The sequence below is a fragment of the Oncorhynchus masou genome, chromosome 25 (genome assembly GCF_036934945.1).
Source record: "Oncorhynchus masou masou isolate Uvic2021 chromosome 25, UVic_Omas_1.1, whole genome shotgun sequence".
Taxonomy (NCBI): domain Eukaryota; kingdom Metazoa; phylum Chordata; class Actinopteri; order Salmoniformes; family Salmonidae; genus Oncorhynchus; species Oncorhynchus masou.
The window spans coordinates 14708994-14724489 of record NC_088236.1 but is presented as its reverse complement, the minus strand read 5'-3'; the positions used below and the strand labels follow the sequence as shown (position 1 = coordinate 14724489).

The 15496-nt window shown below is 49.1% G+C and overlaps 1 protein-coding gene across 1 annotated transcript in view; it reads right to left on the bottom strand.

The window, feature by feature from the left end:
• Positions 1-15496, bottom strand: part of LOC135513588 (whirlin-like) — a 135129-nt gene that overhangs the window by 37862 nt on the left and 81771 nt on the right. The window contains exon 4 of the mRNA XM_064936474.1: positions 4159-4385. Within this exon, the coding sequence (XP_064792546.1) occupies positions 4159-4385 (227 nt within the window). The remainder of the gene's footprint in view (positions 1-4158; positions 4386-15496) is intronic.

The window sequence follows — 15496 nt, the reverse complement described above, 5'->3', positions numbered from 1 at the left end:
TGGACAGATAGATAGACAGAGGGAAGGAGGGACAGACAGACAGACAGACAGACAGACAGACAGACAGACAGACAGACAGACAGACAGACAGACAGACAGACAGACAGACAGAGGGAAGGGAGGAGAGAGTGATAGACCGAGGGAGAGCGAGACCGAGGGAAGGAGGGAGAGAAAGAAAGACAGACAGAGGAAAGGAGGGAGAGAGAGACAGCTCTCCCTGGAACTGAGCAGCCTGCCACATCACTGTCAAACCCAGAGGGAAGGAACCTTAGTCTCCTCCAACAATGAGCTGGACGTATTCTGCCTCTCATTAGTCAGTCAGTCACATGAGAAGATACTGACAGCTGTAGAAGAATAATGACACTGGTCAGAAATTCAATGGTAATTTCATTATGTTACCTTGTTACGTGATCATTCTACATATTGCTTCTATGGAGGCTGGATTGTAATTGAAATATATTACATTCAGTTGCTAATCTTCATGTTACCACAGACATGAATGCCTAAGACATTTTTTTGGGTCGAAGAAAAAATTACTGATCGAATGGAAAAATCATTCCATGTTCAAGGCGTCAAACATATTACATTTCTGTTACATTAAAGATGAAACATCGATGCCACTGTGCATTGTACATTCCAAGGACGTTTGGTTTTCAAAGGGAATTTAACATAAACGGAGGAAGGAGCTTTCATTAGTCTTTCAGCATGACTTTTTCACTGAAAACAAAGGTATCATCAAACTCTCATAGGATGCTCTCTGTTATGGCAGCTAACTCACCGTGTAGCAGCTGGGCTGGCGGTGCTCTCTGTTATGGCAGCTAACTCACCGTGTAGCAGCTGGGCTGGCGGTGCTCTCTGTTATGGCAGCTAACTCACCGTGTAGCAGCTGGGCTGGCTTTGCTCTCTGTTATGGCAGCTAACTCACTGTGTAGCGGCTGGGCTGGCTTTGCTCTCTGTTATGGGTGCTAACTCACTGTGTAGCGGCTGGGCTGGCTTTGCTCTCTGTTATGGGTGCTAACTCACCGTGTAGGAGCTGGGCTGGCTTTGCTCTCTGTTATGGGTGCTAACTCACCGTGTAGCGGCTGGGCTGGCTTTGCTCTCTGTTATGGCAGCTAACTCACTGTGTAGGAGCTGGGCTGGCTTTGCTCTCTGTTATGGCAGCTAACTCACTGTGTAGGAGCTGGGCTGGCTTTGCTCTCTGTTATGGCAGCTAACTCACTGTGTAGGAGCTGGGCTGGCTTTGCTCTCTGTTATGGCAGCTAACTCACCGTGTAGGAGCTGGGCTGGCTTTGCTCTCTGTTATGGCAGCTAACTCACTGTGTAGGAGCTGGGCTGGCTTTGCTCTCTGTTATGGCAGCTAACTCATCGTGGAGCAGCTGGGCTGGCTTTGCTCTCTGTTATGGCAGCTAACTCACTGTGTAGCGGCTGGGCTGGCTTTGCTCTCTGTTATGGGTGCTAACTCACCGTGTAGGAGCTGGGCTGGCTTTGCTCTCTGTTATGGGTGCTAACTCACCGTGTAGCGGCTGGGCTGGCTTTGCTCTCTGTTATGGCAGCTAACTCACTGTGTAGGAGCTGGGCTGGCTTTGCTCTCTGTTATGGCAGCTAACTCACTGTGTAGGAGCTGGGCTGGCTTTGCTCTCTGTTATGGCAGCTAACTCACTGTGTAGCGGCTGGGCTGGCTTTGCTCTCTGTTATGGCAGCTAACTCATCGTGGAGCAGCTGGGCTGGCTTTGCTCTCTGTTATGGCAGCTAACTCACCGTGTAGCGGCTGGGCTGGCTTTGCTCTCTGTTATGGCAGCTAACTCACCATGTAGCAGCTGGGCTGGCGGTGCTCTCTGTTATGGCAGCTAACTCACTGTGGAGCAGCTGGGCTGGCTTTGCTCTCTGTTATGGCAGCTAACTCACTGTGTAGCGGCTGGGCTGGCTTTGCTCTCTGTTATGGCAGCTAACTCATCGTGGAGCAGCTGGGCTGGCTTTGCTCTCTGTTATGGGTGCTAACTCACCGTGTAGCGGCTGGGCTGGCTTTGCTCTCTGTTATGGCAGCTAACTCACCATGTAGCAGCTGGGCTGGCGGTGCTCTCTGTTATGGCAGCTAACTCACTGTGGAGCAGCTGGGCTGGCTTTGCTCTCTGTTATGGCAGCTAACTCACTGTGTAGCGGCTGGGCTGGCTTTGCTCTCTGTTATGGGTGCTAACTCACCGTGTAGGAGCTGGGCTGGCTTTGCTCTCTGTTATGGGTGCTAACTCACCGTGTAGCGGCTGGGCTGGCTTTGCTCTCTGTTATGGCAGCTAACTCACTGTGTAGGAGCTGGGCTGGCTTTGCTCTCTGTTATGGCAGCTAACTCACTGTGTAGGAGCTGGGCTGGCTTTGCTCTCTGTTATGGCAGCTAACTCACTGTGTAGCGGCTGGGCTGGCTTTGCTCTCTGTTATGGCAGCTAACTCATCGTGGAGCAGCTGGGCTGGCTTTGCTCTCTGTTATGGGTGCTAACTCACCGTGTAGCAGCTGGGCTGGCTTTGCTCTCTGTTATGGCAGCTAACTCACCATGTAGCAGCTGGGCTGGCGGTGCTCTCTGTTATGGCAGCTAACTCACTGTGGAGCAGCTTGGCTGGCTTTGCTCTCTGTTATGGCAGCTAACTCACCGTGTAGCGGCTGGGCTGGCTTTGCTCTCTGTTATGGCAGCTAACTCACCGTGTAGCAGCTGGGCTGGCTTTGCTCTCTGTTATGGCAGCTAACTCACCGTGTTGCGGCTGCGCTGGCGGTGCTCTCTGTTATGGTAGCTAACTCACTGTGTAGGAGCTGGGCTGGCTTTGCTCTCTGTTATGGCAGCTAACTCACTGTGTAGCGGCTGGGCTGGCTTTGCTCTCTGTTATGGGTGCTAACTCACTGTGTAGGAGCTGGGCTGGCTTTGCTCTCTGTTATGGGTGCTAACTCACTGTGTAGGAGCTGGGCTGGCTTTGATCTCTGTTATGGCAGCTAACTCACTGTGTAGGAGCTGGGCTGGCTTTGCTCTCTGTTATGGCAGCTAACTCACTGTGTAGCAGCTGGGCTGGCGGTGCTCTCTGTTATGGCAGCTAACTCACTGTGGAGCAGCTGGGCTGGCTTTGCTCTCTGTTATGGCAGCTAACTCACCGTGTAGCGGCTGGGCTGGCTTTGCTCTCTGTTATGGCAGCTAACTCACCGTGTAGCAGCTGGGCTGGCTTTGCTCTCTGTTATGGCAGCTAACTCACCGTGTTGCGGCTGCGCTGGCGGTGCTCTCTGTTATGGTAGCTAACTCACCGTGTAGCGGCTGGGCTGGCGGTGCTCTCTGTTATGGGCTCTAACTCACCGTGTAGCGGCTGGGCTGGTGGTGCTCTCTGTTATGGCAGCTAACTCACCGTGTAGCGGCTGGGCTGGCTTTGCTCTCTGTTATGGCAGCTAACTCACCGTGTAGCAGCTGGGCTGGCTTTGCTCTCTGTTATGGCAGCTAACTCACCGTGTTGCGGCTGCGCTGGCGGTGCTCTCTGTTATGGTAGCTAACTCACCGTGTAGCGGCTGGGCTGGCGGTGCTCTCTGTTATGGGCGCTAACTCACCGTGTAGCGGCTGGACTGGCGGTGCTCTCTGTTATGGGCTCTAACTCACCGTGTAGCGGCTGGGCTGGTGGTGCTCTCTGTTATGGCAGCTAACTCACTGTGTAGCGACTGGTTTGGCGGTGCACTCTGCTATGGGCGCTAACTCACTGTGTAGCGGCTGGGCTGGCTTTGCTCTCTGTTATGGCAGCTAACTCACCGTGTAGCGGCTGGGCTGGCGGTGCTCTCTGTTATGGCAGCTAACTCACCGTGTAGCGGCTGGGCTGGCGGTGCACTCTGTTATGGCAGCTAACTCACCGTGTAGCGGCTGGGCTGGCGGTGCTCTCTGTTATGGCAGCTAACTCACCGTGTAGCGGCTGGGCTGGCGGTGCTCTCTGTTATGGCAGCTAACTCACCGTTTAGCGGCTGGGCTGGCGGTGCTCTCTGTTATGGTAGCTAACTCACCGTGTAGCGGCTGGGCTGGCGTTGCTCTCTGTTATGGCAGCTAACTCACCGTGTAGCGGCTGGGCTGGCGGTGCTCTCTGTTATGGCAGCTAACTCACGTGTAGCGGCTGGGCTGGCGGTGCTCTCTGTTATGGGCGCTAACTCACCGTGTAGCGGCTGGGCTGGCGGTGCTCTCTGTTATGGGCGGTGGGCTAGGGGTGATGGGGCTGCTGATCCATTTGGTCTGGTCCACCACGGTGCGGGCATGGGGCACGCGGCCAACGTCCCTCACCCTCACCAGCAGGTGACGACACGTCTTCAGGATCCTCACCGCCTCGTCATGGGGGATTGCAACGAAGCTCCGCCCATTCACCTCCAGCAACTGGTCGCCCACCTGAACAGACAGAGAGGAGAGGGTGGGTGCACTGGTTGAGAGAGGGTGTGTATTCACACAGACACTGATACAGACACACACACACACACACGCAAGTACACCCACACAAAAGTGCCATGGCTTTCCTGATAGTCTTGAACATTCTTCCAACAGTCAAGGCCAGGCCAGTATTCAGGTGAGAGCAGAGCAGACATTCTGAGAGCTGCAGCTCAAGGTTCAGGCAATAACACAAAGTACACTGAAGGAGAACTTAGTGCACTCAAACCCACCACAGCGATGTGTAGGCTACGCAGTTTCATTATTGACTAGCTACTGCCCTCACACACACACGTATTATTCTGGAAACAATCTGTGGTTTTATTTCACCCTGGGAACAGGAGATACTAGCCTGGTCAAGCAGAATGACCGCTTCGCCCACCTTTCGTTTCACTTGAGACGTAAAGGGAAACAGCATGTGAGCTTTTGCAAGATTAGGCTGGTTTCACCAGGCTAAGGAACTACTAGGGAAAGACAGCAATTCAGTTTGATTGACTTAAACCGAGTAGGATCAATCTATGGTTAGTAATAAAAACAGAAAATGCTGAAAGGAGGATATCACTGACAGTAAGAGGACAATTCTATAGAAGGAACATCATTCATAAAACACAACACTGGGGGAAAACAATCAATGGTTATTATCTCCCAGCCTATTCATTCTTCTAATACACAAACAAAACACTTGACAGACGTGGTGATTTAAAATCGAAGCACTTCTTTGTTTTATGCCCTTTCCAATTCTTCCTGTTCCACATTCGAGAGAAGCAGTTCTGCTTTGATTTTAGCTTAATAATTAGTAAGGAAAACATCTACTCATCTACAGGGGATACAATAGTAATCTGTAGTATCAATATGTAACGCGACTAGTATTTAATAGAAATTCAATTCACAATGAAACAACTTCTATATACATTGGAGTGTGTGAATGCTGTTTTTCCATTTCTCATGCATTTTACTGGCCATCTCAGAGCATCAGAATGAGTTGGTCAAGTGAGTGGTCCGGGGTGGTATAGCTCCCACCCAGATACATGTTTATCTCTCTATCCTATCCAGCAGACATAAAACATATGAGTTAGTCTAGCATGAAATAAAAGAGAACTGAGAATCTGACAAACACAGGAGAAGCTGAGGAGACACAGTGGCATTACTGAACCTCTTCAATTGGCATATTCTCTTTCCACAAGAGGAAGTAAAGGGAGAAATGAGTTATTGACGTCTCCTCTCCTCTCTCTCCCTCCCTCCTAACACTAATGCATTTACATTCAGAGGACGAATCAGCTTGAGTGAACCTCCATAACTCATTGAAGTGGAGGGAGGGATGGGAGGGAGGGTGGGTGAGAGGTCCTGATTTACACCCCCCAGCCGAGGTCTCCTGAGCTGCAGCCACTGGAGGGGAGGGTTTTTATTGAACCTTTATTTAACTAGGCAAGTCAGTTAAGAAGAAATTCTTATTTACAATGACGACCTACCCCTGAACCACGGTGTCTGTGACACCTCTAGCACTGAGATGCAGTGCCTTAGACCGCTGCACCACATAGCCACGGTCTGTGTCCCCTCAAACCTTCCTGCCTCTGTAATGCTTACTCTGTGACAATATGGGACCCCTCCAGCATACTGTAACTCAAATGCTCAAAGTAGATAGATTGAACCATCATTTCCAAGTGGCGTTTCATTGATCATCTGAGACGAAGTGTGAAATAAAATGGTTATGAGTCAGACACGATTGAGAGGAGAGGAGCAATTTTCCACACACGGTGTTCTTGTCCTTTCTCAGAGAGAGAGAGAGAAATAGAAATGCAGAGTATTTTGGGCAGCCAAGACAGTTGGCTGACTTTAGGTGGTGTGTTTCCAGTTGGCCTGAGAGATTAGCCATGGAGGAGACCAGTAGAGCAAATGGACAATCTCCCAAAGACAATAAATGTTATTTTTCAGAGGGTCCTGTCCCGTTGCTAGCCAAAGAGTGCTTATCTGTGGATGAGAAGCGACAGACAGACACATCAGTGGGCTGGCCTGTTGAAAGACAAGGTAATGGAAGGGCTGGAGGCCGGTCTGATCCCCATGGGGGAACGACAATAATTAAAGCCCATGTCAGGTCACAGAGATGGGAAAGACGCATGATCATCTGTCACACCGTCCAACAGACAACAGCTGGATCCAGATTGGCTGATAGAGGTCCTCGTTACAGGGCTGACACCTGGACGGTTTGACGGTGTCTTATTGTTCCTCAGTGATAGGATGACTGATATCATGTATTTAGTGGAGTTTAGTTTACCCCCTGTCAGAGGCCAGGACAGGAGAGGAGAGGAGAGGAGAGGAGAGGAGAGGAGAGGAGAGGAGAGGACAGGAGAAGAGTGGACAGGAGAAGAGTGGACAAGAGAAGAGTGGACAGGAGAAGTGTGGACAGGACAGGAGTGGAGAGGAGAGGACAGAAGAGGACAGGAGAGGATTGGACATGATAGGAGAGGACAGGAGAGGACAGGACAGGGGAGGAGTGGACAGGTGAGGAGTGGGCAGGTGAGGAGTAGACAGGTGAGGAGTGGACAGGAGAGAAGTGGACAGGAGTGGAGAGGAGTGGAAAGGAGTGGACAGGAGAGGAGAGGAATGGAGAGGAGAGGAATGGACAGGAGAGTACAGGACAGGAGAGGAGTGGACAGGACAGGACAGGACAGGTGAGGAGTGGACAGGAGAGAACAGGAGAGGAGAGGACAGGACAGGAGAGGAGTGGACAGGAGAGGACAGGACAGGAGAGAACCGGAGAGGACAGGAGAGAACCGGAGAGGACAGGACAGGTCAGGAAAGGAGTAGGGGAGTGGACAGGAGAGGAGTGGACAGGAGTGGAGAGGACAGGAGTGGACAGGAGGAGAGGAGTGGACAGGAGAGGAGAGGATTGGACAAGAGAGGAGTGGACAGGAGAGGAGAGGAGTGAACAGGAGAGGACAGGAGTGAACAGGAGAGGACAGGAGTGAACAGGAGAGGAGGACAGGAGAGGACAGGAGGGGGAAGGACAGGAGAGGAGTGGACAGGAGAGGAGTGGACAGCATAGTAGAGGACAGAACAGGAGAGGAGTGGACAGGAGAGTAGAGGACAGGAGAGGACAGGAGATGAGAGGAGTGGACAGGAGAGGAGTGGACAGGAGAGGACAGGAGAGAACAGGAGAGTAGTGGACATGACAGGAGAGGAGTGGACATGACAGGAGAGGAGTGGACATGACAGGAGAGGAGTGGACATGACAGGAGAGGAGTGGACATGACAGGAGAGGAGTGGACATGACAGGAGAGGAGTGGACATGACAGGAGAGGAGTGGACAGGAGAGGAGTGGACAGGACAGGAGAGGAGTGGACAGGAGAGGAGTGGACAGGACAGGAGAGGAGTGGACAGGAGAGGAGAGGAGTGGACATGACAGGAGAGGAGTGGACAGGAGAGGAGTGGACAGGAGAGGAGTGGACAGGAGAGGAGTGGACAGGAGAGGAGAGGAGTGGACAGGAGAGGAGTGGACAGGAGAGGAGAGGAGTGGACAGGAGAGGACAGGAGAGGAGAGGAGTGGACAGGAGAGGAGTGGACATGACAGGAGAGGAGTGGACAGGAGAGGAGAGGAGTGGACAGGAGAGGAGAGGAGTGGACAGGAGAGGACAGGACAGGAGATGAGAGGAGTGGACAGGAGAGGAGTGGACAGGAGAGGACAGGAGAGAACAGGAGAGTAGTAGACATGACAGGAGAGGAGTGGACATGAGAGGACAGGAGAGAACAGGAGAGTAGTAGACATGACAGGAGAGGAGTGGACATGACAGGAGAGGAGTGGACAGGAGAGGAGAGGAGTGGACAGGAGAGGACATGACAGGAGAGGAGTGGACAGGAGAGGAGTGAACATGACAGGAGAGGAGTGGACAGGAGAGGAGTGGACATGACAGGAGAGGAGTGGACATGACAGGAGAGGAGTGGACAGGAGAGAACAGAGAGTAGTGGACAGGAGATGACAGGAGAGAACAGGAGAGGAGTGGACATGACAGGAGAGGAGTGGACATGACAGGAGAGGAGTGGACAGGAGAGGAGTGGACATGACAGGAGAGGAGTGGACAGGAGAGGAGTGGACATGACAGGAGAGGAGTGGACAGGAGAGGACATGACAGGAGAGGAGTGGACAGGAGAGGAGTGGACATGACAGGAGAGGAGTGGACATGACAGGAGAGGAGTGGACATGACAGGAGAGGAGTGGACATGACAGGAGAGGAGTGGACATGACAGGAGAGGAGTGGACATGACAGGAGAGGAGTGGACAGGAGAGGAGTGGACAGGAGAGGAGTGGACAGGAGAGGAGAGGAGTGGACAGGAGAGGAGAGGAGTGGACATGACAGGAGAGGAGTGGACATGACAGGAGAGGAGTGGACATGACAGGAGAGGAGTGGACAGGAGAGGAGAGGACAGGAGAGGAGAGGAGAGGACAGGAGAGGAGTGGACAGGAGAGGAGTGGACATGACAGGAGAGGAGTGGACATGACAGGAGAGGAGTGGACAGGAGAGGAGAGGACAGGAGAGGAGTGGTGTTACGAATCCCTTTTGGCCCGACAGTCTAGGGGGGATGGTAATGAGACTCGTAACATAACTCATGCAAATTATTATTGTGACAAAGGAAAAGTGTGAACGAAATAAGCACGACAACTGAAATCTACCGTCAAACTCTAGGTTTATTTATAAACACACGGTAATGGGGGGAGCAGGAAAAGGGGCTGAGCTGGACCCAAGGAAAGAAACAATAAGTATTCAAAAACACCCCTAAGCTAGACTAGCCTACTTTAACAACAGCTAACTAACTAACCAAAAATACAGTGGGTGGTCCGCCCAGTTCTAACTAGTGTATTTAACAAAGTTCACCTACGGGTAGTGTATGCCCATGGGCGACTTGTCTTGGTTTCCCCCTTTTCCACCAGCAATCAAACACAAACACCATAACCAAAAACAATACTCACAGGTGATGACAAAGTGCTATGAGGTGCTTAAACAAAAGAGAGGTTACGACACAAAGCGAGAGTGAAACACAGAGACCTACAGACATGGCATTTACAGAGAGATTGAGCTGAGCTGAGCTGGGCTCTAGAACAAACAAATGGGGTTTTTAAACCATGGGGAAGGAACTGTGATAGGTCAGGAAATTGGAGGAGGTGTGTCTTCTGATTGATGATTGATTGGGGAGTGATGATTTTCACCTGTGAGGGAGAAGGAGAGAAAAGAAACACACACACAGGATACACACACACACACAGGATAACTGTATCCGTAACACTCCCACCCTTAAAAGAGCAACCCTAGGGGTTGCGACTACAGTATTTCAATTAATACTCCCAACAAAGCAACAACCTTGCAAAACATGCAGAAATCATTTTCACACACGAGACAAAGCATCTGCCAACACATTATCAGAACCCTTTTTGTGGCGGATCTCCAAATTATAATTTTGTACAATCAGCGCCCAACGCATAAGGCGCTGGTTCTGGTTGTACATTCGGTGGAGAAAAACTAAGGGGTTATGGTCAGTATATACAATCACGGGTAGGGCACTGGAACCAATATATACTTCAAAGTATTGCAGAGCCAACAACAAAGCAAGAGCTTCTTGTTCTATTGTCGCATAGTTTGTTTGACATTTATTAAATTTACGTGAAAAATAACAAACGGGATGATCCACTCCACTCTTGTCCTGCTGCAGTAGAACAGCACCAGCACCTCTGGCACTAGCATCTACCTCAAGTTTGAACGGTTGTTCAAAATCAGGAGCAGCAAGTACAGGTGTACTACATAAGAGTGCTTTCGCTGATTCAAAAGCTCTCTTACAATCAGGGGACCACTCAAATGATCTAGCCGGACTAAGCAAATCGGTCAATGGAGCAACTACCGCAGAGAAATTTTTACAGAAGCTACGGTAGTAGCCAACCATCCCTAAAAAGCGGCGTAGCTCTCGTCTGGTGGTAGGTGCAGGGAATGCAGTTATAGCCAAGACCTTGGCATTAACAGGGCGCACCTGTCCATGGCCAACCTCTTTACCGAGATAGGTAACAGTAGCCTTCCCAAACTCGCACTTTGCCAAGTTCACGGTTAGAGAAGCAGCTGCCAACCGTTCACATACTACCCTTATCGAGTCAACATGATCTGACCACTCAGACGAATAAATCACTAGGTCATCAAGGTATGCACTACAATTAGGAACGCCAGCTAATACGGAGTTAACCAGTCGTTGGAAGGTGGCTGGTGCATTTCGCATCCCAAAAGCCATGACTGAGTACTGTAGGAAGTTGTCTGGGGTCACAAAGGCAGAAATCTCAGAAGCACGTGAAGTTAACGGAACCTGCCAGTAACCTTTTAAGAGGTCTAACTTAGTTACATACTTAGCAGCACCAATAGTGTCGATACAGTCGTCCAGTCGGGGTAACGGGAACGAATCTGGCATAGTGACAGAATTTACCTTTCGATAATCCGTACATAACCTGGACGTACCATCAGGTTTAGGAACCAAAATGCAAGGAGAACTCCAAGGGCTTGAACTTGGCTTAGCCAGGTCATTCTCCAACAAATATCTCACCTCATCCCTCATTATCTTCCTCTTGGAAGCGTTGATACGATATGGGTGTTGCTTGATAGGTGTAGCATTTCCAACATTAATGTCATGTTCCAACACATTTGTGCGAGTAGGAACGTCATTAAAGAGACATGGAAAACTGTGTAGTAGCCTCACAATATCATTGGCCTGTCCATCCGTTAAATGAACCAGACCGGATTGGATAGACAGCAGCATTTCTGAGTTGGGCAATCTAACACACTGCTGCTGAGTATTGCGCAACTCCAAGCCATCAACATCATCAATATGACAGTCCACTATCATAGCAGTAGTAGCAGAGGAGACAGCAGTACCTTCCTCTGTTTTTGAACTCTCTAACTGTGTGATGGGTCGGGTGTGGTAAGCTTTCAACATGTTAATGTGACACACACGAGATTGGCGTTGTCTATCAGGAGTTTGAAGCACATAGTCAGTTTCACTTATTTTCTTTTCAATTAAATAAGGACCCGAGAAACAAGCTGACAGTGAAGATCCTGGAACAGGTAATAACACCAGTACTTGGTCACCTGGCTGTAGTGGACGAGAAACAGCCTCTTTATCATATTGTCTTTTCATGCTCCTCTGTGAGGAAGACAGAGCTTCCTTTGCGAGAGCACAAGCTTGGTGTAGGCGCTCACGAAAGCGACTAACGTAGTCCAACACATTCTCATCTCTGGTACACAACTCTTGGGACAAGAACTGTTCTTTAAGGACTTTCATTGGTCCTCTCACTGTGTGACCAAACACCAGTTCAGCCGGGCTGAAACCTAGGGACTCCTGCACAGTTTCACGAGCAGCAAACAAAACTAGAGGAACTCCCTCATCCCAATCTTTCTCAGATTCCAAACAATATTTACGTAGCATAGACTTCAGTGTCTGATGCCATCTTTCAAGTGCACCCTGAGACTCTGGGTGATAGGCGCTTGACACACGGTGCGTAATTGACAAGGATTTTAACACCTGCCTGAAGAGCTTGGATAGGAAATTGGTACCTTGATCGCTTTGTACCACCCTAGGTAACCCGAATGTCGTGAAGAATTTTATTAAGGCTTTACTCACTACCGGGGCTGTAATCCTTCTCAGAGGAATGGCCTCGGGGTATCTTGTAGCCATACACATTATCGTTAACAAAAACTGGTTACCCGATTTTGTCTTCGGTAACGGTCCGACACAATCAACCACCACATGCTCGAATGGTTCACCTATGACAGGTATGGGACAAAGAGGAGCGGGAGGAATAACCTGATTTGGTTTTCCTATTATCTGACATGTGTGGCATGTCCGACAGAACTGAGCCACATCTTGTTTTAAACCCGGCCAAAAGAAATGTCGAAGGATCCGATCATAAGTTTTTGTGATTCCTAAATGACCAGACCACTGGTGATCATGAGCAAGGGATAACACATTTTGTCGAAAGGCTGTAGGAATTACTATTTGGTAAACAGCATTCCAATCTCCATCCGCGTCAACATGGGATTTCCATTTACGCATGAGGAGATTACCATCAATGAAGTAAGCCACGTTCTTCTTCTTTACATCTTCCAATGAGACAACACTAGAAAAACATTTAGCAAGCTTGTTGTCAACCTTTTGGTTAGCAATCAGCTGCTCACGAGTGACTGGTAACTGTATTGCATCAGCAATAAGTTCAACGTTCTTTGATTCTTTCCTAGGCTGTTTGTCAGAGGTGATCAGCTTCTCAGAGGTATCACACAATCCATCCTCTTGATCAACCTCTTTGAACAGAACAGTGTTCGACAAATCTATCTCATCACCCTCTTGTCGTGCCTGAGCACGAGTGACGGCACAAGCGGGGAATACATGTGGATAATTCTGTGCCAGCTCATTCGAGAGAGAGTGGTCACTTTTATCCAATACTTCCAATACGGGTACCACCTTTCCTCCGGCAATATCGTTACCCATTATGAAGGTCACACCTTTCACTGGCAACATAGGGCGTACCCCCACTCTGAATATTCCACTGATTAACTCAGAGTGTACTTTCACAAAGTGCAATGGCACTGGGACAAAACCCATTTCAATACCCTGCACTAACACACTGGAACCACAGTATGTATCGTCAGATAAGGGCAACACATCAGACAATATAAACGACTGCGCCGCACCAGTATCTCTAAGGATTTTAACCGGTCGTTGAGACGCTTCGTCATTCGTTAGGGACACAAACCCCTCGAAAATGAATGGTTCATAACTGCGGTCGGGGACTGAGACTTTCAAACTACAGTTACCCTGAGGCACCTGTTTTGTTGCAGACCTCACAACCGTACGAATTAGAGCAACACCTGTTGGTGGCTTGGCACGAAGAGGCATCCCTTGTTTGCGTTTAAGCAGGAAGCAATCATTAATCATATGTCCTACTTTATGACAATAGAAACATGGACGCTCATTCTTCTGGCGTGCTTGACATACTACTGCTGGCCGACTAGGAGTAAAGGTAGGAAACTCAGTGGCTCTACTCTCAGTTTGAGCCGAAAACACACTCTTGTGCGTCAACACAAACTCGTCTGCCAACACAGACGCTTCTGCCAGGGAGGATACTTTCTGTTCGTTTAGGTAAACTACAATGCGTTCGGGTAAGCAATTTTTAAACTCTTCCAACAAGATTAACTCCCGGAGAGAGTTGAAATCAGTTACCTTACTAGCAGCATGCCATTTATCAAACAGATTTCCCTTGTCTCTAGCAAATTCCACATAAGTCTTACTAGAAGACTTTCTATGAGACCTAAATCTCTGTCGGTATGCCTCAGGCACAAGCTCATAGGCACGAAGAACAGTAGCTTTGACCACTTCATAATTCAAACTGTCCTCCAGAGGTAGCGCTGACAAAACCTCTTGGGCTTTACCAGTTAATTTACACTGAAGTAATAGGCACCAAACCTCTTCAGGCCATTTCAATGCTACGGCTATACGCTCAAATACACAAAAATAGGAGTCAACCTCTGACTCTCTGAACAAAGGTGCTAAGGCAATCTGCCTACTAATGTCAAACGTGTTTGAGGACACAGCAGGTGAGGACGGCTCACAAACAGGCACAGTAGGACCGGAGGCTAGCCTCGCTGTCTCTGCCTCAAGTTCCATCTGGCGCATTTTGAACTCCAACTGCCTTTGTTCTCTGTCTGCCTCAATTTTACACATCTCTAAATGCCGTTGTTCTCGTTCTTTTTCTGCCTCTATTTTACACATCTCCAACTGGAGAGTCTCTCGCCTAATTTGGGCTCTCTCTTCCACCTCCAGTTGGAACTGTGCTAAACAGACATCCCTCCTGGCATCACCATTTGACAGTGGGGAGAGTGGATCAAAATGGGACAATGTGGCTGGTGTTTTAGCCTCTCCCTCATTATCAGACACCAATGGTCTTACAGGAGCAGCAACATCCGCTACAGGGGTAGTAGGCTCAGGCAGCGGTAACACAAGCACCTGCTCTTCCAACAATACATTTAATACTATCCGTTTCACCTCCGCCTTAACTAAACTCTGCGGAATCGATACTGAATAATGGTCAGCCAAGGTCATTAAATCAACTCTACGACATTTGTCAAAAACCTCCCACGCAGGGTTATCCAAAAAAGATTTCAAATCAAAAGTAGTCATTTTTACACTACTTCACAAGTGCCAAAGGAAATAGCAAACACTAATGCTACTTCAGCTATGACGCTCAACACTGAACTATACCACTACAACAATCTACATGAGCGGCATGGGTGTCAGTTATGACAAATCCCGGATGAGGCTCCACTTATGTTACGAATCCCTTTTGGCCCGACAGTCTAGGGGGGATGGTAATGAGACTCGTAACATAACTCATGCAAATTATTATTGTGACAAAGGAAAAGTGTGAACGAAATAAGCACGACAACTGAAATCTACCGTCAAACTCTAGGTTTATTTATAAACACACGGTAATGGGGGGAGCAGGAAAAGGGGCTGAGCTGGACCCAAGGAAAGAAACAATAAGTATTCAAAAACACCCCTAAGCTAGACTAGCCTACTTTAACAACAGCTAACTAACTAACCAAAAATACAGTGGGTGGTCCGCCCAGTTCTAACTAGTGTATTTAACAAAGTTCACCTACGGGTAGTGTATGCCCATGGGCGACTTGTCTTGGTTTCCCCTTTTCCACCAGCAATCAAACACAAACACCATAACCAAAAACAATACTCACAGGTGATGACAAAGTGCTATGAGGTGCTTAAACAAAAGAGAGGTTACGACACAAAGCGAGAGTGAAACACAGAGACCTACAGACATGGCATTTACAGAGAGATTGAGCTGAGCTGAGCTGGGCTCTAGAACAAACAAATGGGGTTTTTAAACCATGGGGAAGGAACTGTGATAGGTCAGGAAATTGGAGGAGGTGTGTCTTCTGATTGATGATTGATTGGGGAGTGATGATTTTCACCTGTGAGGGAGAAGGAGAGAAAAGAAACACACACACAGGATACACACACACACACAGGATAACTGTATC